We start from the raw sequence: 7458 nt of genomic DNA on the forward strand, positions 1-7458 counted from the left end.
AAATTACCACAAATAGTTTAGATTGAACATTTTAAAATCTTATTAATAATGTTAGTTTATATTTTTTCTGACAAAACCCCAAACAATACTGTTGTTAATTGGGACTGATAGCTTTATTTTGAAGGTTAAAGCAGAAACATTTGTCTGACGGCTTTAATGTGACTGATTACGAAAAAGACATTCGACGGAAGTTCGTCACTTAACAATTGTAGTTTTTGTTGTTTTTCTTCTCTGCTGACGAACCACAAGCAGTTGCCTAGATTAAAAGCAGTCTTCCAACTTTGTGGTTTACATTTTACCACTGTTTTTCTTCTTTCAGGTATGGAACGAAAGCTAAAAATGTTTTATCGTCTATTTCATTCAACTGAAGCAAGCACATTTCGAAACGCTAAATTTACAGACAAGCCAAACAATCAACGTGTTTTAAGTAAGGCTTGCCTCTGTATAACAATTAAGCCCTAGACTTGAGTCATCTGGTTGTGGGGCTTAATTAGGGGTTGATTTCTTGGTGTCAAAATTCTTTATACTCTTGCCACGTGAAGCCTGTCATTGTCATGATACAGGAGGAATCCAGGATCCAATGCACCAGAAAAGGGTGTAACAATGGGTCTAAAGATTTCATCTTGATTCCTAATAGCAGTCATCATCTGTCCTATACAGGTCTGCATCCGTCAATGGATATGCCTGCCCAGACCCACCACCAGACAGTCATGCTGAACAATGTTCCAGGCTCCTCCAGATAATATATGCTCAGAGTGAGCCTGCTCTCATCTGTGAAAAGCACAGGTTACTAGTGCCAGGCCTACCAAATTTGGTGTTTATTGGCAAATGCCAGTCAAGCTCTACGGTGCCCAATAGTGAGCACAGTGGGGAGATACTGGTTCACGCCAGTGGTCTACTCAAGGTGCAGTATACTGCCGGTCTCCTGAAACCTCCTCCATATTCTCGAGACTGCTGAGAGACACTGGCAACCTGGAAATGGCACGCACTGGTGTGCCTTCCCGGTAGAGGTAGACTGCCTGTGCAACCCCTGTAGGGCCCAACTGTCACCTCACTCTACTTACTAGTCGTGACAGTGACCCTAGTCAAGAGCAAAACTAATGATTACAACAACTTCTGCTGCTTATCTGACCAGGTCTATGTCCTAGACTTTTAACGGAGTTCATTAAAATTATTGGAGCAGTTGTGTGAGTGAGATTTGTTTGTGCTGCCTGAGAAACAAGTTAAAGGTGTGAGTCTTGTGTGATGCACTCTGATTAAGGCACCTAATGTTGGACAACTCCGCTTCTCTTTCTTAGGCAGTATGGGCCGTAGCTACATAGTAGAAGATGACGTGGAGGAATATTTGTGTAAACTATGTTCAACTCAATCAGGTACTGTCACGGGCCTGTTTATTGGACAGGTAAGGCTTGATTGGTACAACAATATGTTTTAATTGAAATGCTTTAGTAATTTGAGAGTGTGGTGTATGTGAAGTGACAGTAACTCACAGTACTTACTGAATTTTTCAGTGTTCAATCCAAAGGGACTTTATTGTCATGGCAGCTAGGACACCCCAGAAGGAAGAGTCTGCAGATGATGGACAGCTGGTGGACAAAGAGTGGTTGTCTGAGCATGCTCGACAGGTAGGCAACATAGCCAAGGCACTACCTCAGCTTCGAACATGTTTTAAAATTTACAGTTTGAGAGTTTCAAAATATCTACTACATTTAGTGAGTGTTAATATTGCTGCCTAAAAGTAAATCCAGAGTTTTTGGGCTTTAAGCCTTACAGTATTGGTCACTGGTTTCCAGGTATCCAGAATGCTGCCCGGAGGCCTGTCTGTGCTGGGAGTCTTCATAATATCCGATAGTGATGCCAAGGACTCACTAACCACACTCAGACAGGTAAGAGCCATGTTAGTACAAAGGTTAACTCATAAATAAGTTTTGGCATCAGGCTTGAGCTCATCCTTGTCGCTAGGTTTGACTCGGCCTTTCTGGCCCCCATCTGGATGTTGGGAGGGGTCCGGGTAGGCTTGCTGATTGCTGTCTGTCTGCCTGCTTGAAGCTGCCGGGTCTCTAGACGTTTGGTGGCCCTGGCACTCGCATGGTCGGGTTTGTGATGGTGAAACCCCTCATGTCAGAGTAACTCTGCTGTGCCTCAGCAAGGCATTCAGATGCATCGTCTGCTTGATCAGTCCAAACAAGACAGGTGAAAAAATAAGGGAAAATATGTTTAAAGGTGTGGTTCACTCCTTTAATCAATACATTTGCAGTGGTCTCTAGTAGGAATAAATGCCTTATAAGTCATTCAAGGAGGGAAAAATATACCCGTGCACCATTTCCAGGAACTAGCAGTGATCTACATCACAGCTGAGCTTCAGACGGCAGGTTTTGGAGTCTTATTTCCTGATATTTGGACATCTGGCCCCGGATTGATAACAGCAATGCGACTCTACCACTGTCTTGCACCGTGGATGTATTATCTCCTCAAAGAAGCCTGGAGGAGCTTCTTCTGTGTGGTGAAGTAAATCTAAATCCACTTAATTGGGACAAATCTCATGTTGTTAAGGAAACTCAGCACGTCACAATGTTGTATTTAACTGATCCAAACCCTCCAAAGACATAAACACATCAGCTTATTGCATCTATGTAGTTACTGTGTGTGTCTGTGTGCAGCTGGTGTTTGCTGTGGAGAATTTAATCTCCTCCGAGCAGCTGTGGAGCCCGGCAGATGATGATGTCACAGACCGCGTCACTCTTCATGTCAACCCTAAAACAAGAAAGTATCCTTTTGCTCATCGTCGTGTTTTTGCATCCATTTGTTTCCTCGTGCTTGTGCACACACGTTCTCTAACCACACATCAGAACTGTCTGCAGAACCTTTGATGTCACAGACCCAAAGGTTAGTTTGTGTCTTGAAGTCATGTTTAGATGTTGTCTGCTGTTGTTAATGCCATCAGTGTGTTTGTGTGTGTTCTGGCTGTTTCAGACTGTGGCCAAGCCTGCAGATTGGAAGTACCAGTCACGCGTGTGTTCCAACTGGGCCACGGTTTTGTGTTGGCTGGATGTAGACCTGTTGGTACCAATACCAGAGAAGATAACCAGTACAAAAACTGTGGAAAAATGTCTTATGGTTAGCACACACATACAGCGAAGCATCAATCCTTTCTACGTGTGCTTTTGTAACATTTATTGAAAATGTTCTCTGGTTATTATTCTTTGTTTCAGGAGGGGCTGAAATCATGGACGCACCAGATTGAGAGTGGAGTTTTTCTGATTGATGGGAAGAAGCTGCCAGAGGATTCGGAGCTTAAAGGAGGACAGGTTGAATAAAACTAATTGCTTTAAAATCAGAGCATGAAATAAACTTGTAAATTAGACTAAACAACAACAAAAAAACTACATTCTAGAGCTTTAGTCAGGAACTTTTTGAATAGATGTGCAGACTTAATAAACTAAATCTTCTATCACTAGAGTTGGTCTTCATGAAGTGTATTCTAGTAATTATAGCTCAGGAGGTAGAGCAGGTTGTCCAGTACCCGGAAGGTTTCTGGTTTAATCCCGGCGCCGACCAGAGAATGCTGCTGTTGTGTCCTTGGGCAAGACACTTGACCTGCTTTGCCTGCTGGTGGTCGGAGGGGCCGGTGGCGCCAGTGTTCGACAGCCTCACCTCTGTCAGTGCGCCCCAGGGCAGCGGTGGCTACATCGTAGCTCATCCCCACTAGAGTGTGAATTTGTGTGTGAATGGATGAATGAATGATTGTGCTGTGAAGCGCCTTGGAGGGCTGTAGAACCCTAAGAAGGCGCTATACAAATACAGGCCATTTACCATTTCTAATACAATATGTTTCTCTGTAGAAAAAGAGCACGAGGCAGACGTACACAGCTCAGCTGCTTGTTTCACCGGTAAGAAATCTGTTTCATGGCTGTGTTCTGTTAAAGTTTCTGGTCAGGATAAAATGTTTTTAAAGTGAATCTTTTAGAGCAGGCTGTATGAAGTTGTGCATGATGTGCTGTGTGTATGTTAGGATATGCAGAAGTCTTCAGATGTGGTCCAGCGGTGTGGAGGCAGCCTGTCAGTCAGAGGAGTAATCCACAGTCGAGCCTTCTTACACAGCAACAAACCAAAAGCAAAGCTTGCTGAGAGGGTAAGATTTGATCTAGTTGATGAGCATTATTTCATCTTACTGTCATTTAAACTTATGTTGTGATGTTCAGCTGTTGAAGATGGATGTAGTTTCTACAGTGGCCACACGGGTCCAGATGCTGCTGGAGGAGACGCTGACGTCTGAAGAAAGCAGCAGAGATGTAAAACAGACAGGTAGCAACACAATCTCATGCTTCTGGTTGTAAACAATTGCAGGATCACCCAGTCACAGTGGAGGGGAGGAGGTGACCAGTGGGTGTGGGGGATTTCTCCTTTGAGGGGAAGCTAATAACTTCCTGAATCAATATTAGACTCAAACCAAATATTTTATTTAAAATATCAAAAATAAAAGTGCATTTCTTGACTTTTTGTCTGTGTCTTTGTGTTTCAGAGCAGTTGTGCCTCCCTCGTCGTGTCTTCTGTCCAGTAAAAGTGACCGGGCCGCTGTGTGTGTGTGATTATCAGTTTAGCGACGAGGGTCTGACTGAGATAACTGACCGGCTCAAAGAGATGCTGGACACCGATGCAGCTGAGGATGACTTAGACACCACGCAGGAAATGAGTGCTGAACTCATTCAGAGTGAAGCCACTGAAGGTTAGCAGTGTACAGCGCTGTAGTGGAGGCTTTAAATGTATCAACAAGTGTTTTATTACCTCAACCAAGTTCCTAGATAGAGTTCAGCCGTATAGGAGTAGCGTTTTATTGCTGGTTAGGGTAGTTAGCTGATCTACAGGTGCTGCTCATAAAATTAGAATATCATGTCAAAGTTGATTTATTTCAGTAATTCCATTCAAAAAGGGGAAACTTGTATATTAGATTCATCCATTACACACAGACTGATATATTTCAAATGTTTATTTTTTTTCCAATGGTTATAACTGACAATTAATGACAATCCAAAATTCAGTATCTCAGAATATCAATTAAGACGATGAAAAAAAACAAGGATTTTTAGAAATGTTACCCAACCGAAAAGCATGAACATGTACACTCAATATTTAGTTGATTAAATTAAAAGAAACATTTGAAATATATCAGTCTGTGTGTAATGAATGAATCTAATATACAAGTTTCACTTTTTGAATGGAATTATTGAGATAAATGAGCTTTGTCATGATATTCTAATTTTATGACACGCACCTGTTATTACAAGAAATGAAGAAGAAGCTCGTTAAAGAGACAATGTGTAGTTTTTACCATTAAGTTCTGGAAATATCCATCAAAATGGTGCATTGTTGAAAAATACTGGCCGCTTTGTAACATATAAGCATAAAATCTGGTCTAAAATACATGGGAGTCTCTGGGCGACGCCATATTAGAAGCCATGTTTCCCTCTACAGGACCCATGAGGACAAAATGCATTTACCGATTTGTAACAAATGGTTACAAAACTTTTGTCATTTTTAAATATAGTTTTACACATTTACCTCTTCTTGTTGCCAGTGATGAAAGGGAGTCTGATGTGCTTGTTATTTTGCTTAAGTTTGCACTTCCCTGGGCTTTTTGACCCTAATGGTCTTCCTCCAACACAAAAATACTGCTTGCTTGCAACGATTTAGGTATCTACTGCCCACTGTCACCAGGAAAAATACACACTGTCCTTTAAGGATAGATATCACTTGAACACAACCAGAGTTCTGCAGCGTAACAGTCCACCTTAAACACCAAACGTAGACAATCACCGAGCTGCAATTTGAGTTTATTCAGAGCCGATAGTTAATCGATGAGGAATAAAGTAATTTAACTGTTGACAGAGAAACAAACGTGAGTTATAAATCAGTCCCACCGATCTTTGATTGAGATTATTTAATCTCTAAAATAATTTTTACTATTTTATTTTTTATTGCAGGTAATGCCATGAATTTCTATCCCTTACATTAATAAAAGTGGTTATGAATAAAGTTGTGTTTGTGTGTTTTAAAGAAGCAACTGCAGAAACTGTAGAAGCCTCAGAGCCCAGAAGGGACATCTACATCGGTAAGGATGGATAAACATTTATTCTTAACTTTAAACTTTAAATAAACCTACAGAATGGGGAAAACTCACCTCTTGTATATGGTTTTAAAAATGGATTCAGCAGTCAATATTTATAGAAAATTACCAAAGATGTAAACATCCATAAATCAAAAGCCACAGACTGGTGAAAATTGTTTCTGGAGGGTTTTAGAACCGTTTTGTTGACCTTCTCATAACATCTCTGTGATCTGAGCAGGTAAAAACAACAACTCGGTGTTCTTTGGTCCTGATCTGACTTTAGTTGGTCGTGTGTTGGAACTAGTAGCTTGTTAGACACGCTGGATGACAAATTAAGCATTAGGTTTTCCTTGATCAAATGTATGTCCATTCTCAAGCACAAGTCCTTCAGAGTCTTTTATTCTGCAAATGTGTCTGATCTAGAGACCTAACTTTTCTCAGCCTCCTTACTTGGATTTAACATGTTGGTTCTTTCTTTGTGTTTTCATTTAGGTGTTGCCGTGGGGATAGCTGTTGCCCTGCTGGCCACAGCTGCATCAGCGCTGTATTTCAGTGATGCTTAAATGATTAATCAGAAAAGAAAATAAAGAATATTTTGCTTTGAACATTTCAGCAAAGTGTCTATTTGTTGACCCTCCTACTGTCTTTATGGGTGACCCTGTGAGGAAAGTTGACCATTGAGCAGGATTGATGGTTTATCCCTTGGGTCAATGTGGCAGGGATGAGGAGTGAGCACCACCTCACCCCTGCCACGTGGACCTCGAGGGGTAAACCATCAATCCTGCTCAATGGTCTACTTTCCTCACGGGGTCACCCATAAAGACAGTAGAAGGGTTAAATCAGAAAAGGATCGGCCAGAGCCTCCAAAACTAATCTAGAAAGGAAATAGAAATTAAATTGCGTGTACAGATGACATAAGAAGGTTGAGACTTGCCCAAACTTTTGGTAAAACTTCATGATAATCTGTGACATTTTGAATAATGTCCGTAGGCTTTTAAACAAACTAACCTCCCTGACTGAGACTAACGATAAATCTTTAATAAATCACGTCCCAATGGAGGAGGAACTAAACGCATCAAAACATGTTCATTTCAACATTTTTACACTGTAGGTTAAGGTTTTTGCATCAGTGAAATTTGCATGTTTATTTTTTACAAAACTAAACATTTCCCAGAAATCCAAGTTTTCTTACATTATTGTGTTTATGTAGTTAGGATTATGTGAAATTGTATAATCCAAGTTTCTTAAAACCTGGTTGCCATAACATTTATTGGATAAACAAATGATTTTAAATGGCTTTTCTAAAAAACCATCTTAATGTTTAAAAGGCATAATTCAGATCTTTTTTTAGT

The 7458-nt window shown here is 40.7% G+C and overlaps 1 protein-coding gene across 2 annotated transcripts; it reads left to right on the forward strand.

Annotated features, from left to right (window-relative positions):
- Positions 1–170: 170 nt before the first annotated feature.
- odr4 (odr-4 GPCR localization factor homolog) lies at positions 171–6711 on the forward strand. 2 transcript variants are annotated; one of them, XM_015957263.3, is made up of 14 exons: positions 171–319; positions 1299–1402; positions 1512–1625; positions 1794–1886; positions 2661–2767; positions 2850–2886; positions 2974–3117; positions 3213–3308; positions 3843–3890; positions 4013–4132; positions 4203–4305; positions 4523–4726; positions 6056–6109; positions 6599–6711. In XM_015957263.3, the coding sequence occupies exons 2-14, from the start codon at positions 1304–1306 to the stop codon at positions 6667–6669; spliced, it is 1290 nt and encodes a 429-aa protein (XP_015812749.1). In that variant the 5' UTR covers positions 171–319; positions 1299–1303; the 3' UTR covers positions 6670–6711. The 2 variants fall into 2 exon arrangements, with proteins under 2 accessions (XP_015812749.1, XP_054594721.1); XM_054738746.2 differs by having other exon boundaries at positions 189–319; positions 2862–2886.
- Positions 6712–7458: the final 747 nt, after the last annotated feature.

Source organism: Nothobranchius furzeri, chromosome 11 (assembly GCF_043380555.1).
Source record: "Nothobranchius furzeri strain GRZ-AD chromosome 11, NfurGRZ-RIMD1, whole genome shotgun sequence".
NCBI classification, from domain to species: Eukaryota; Metazoa; Chordata; class Actinopteri; order Cyprinodontiformes; family Nothobranchiidae; genus Nothobranchius; species Nothobranchius furzeri.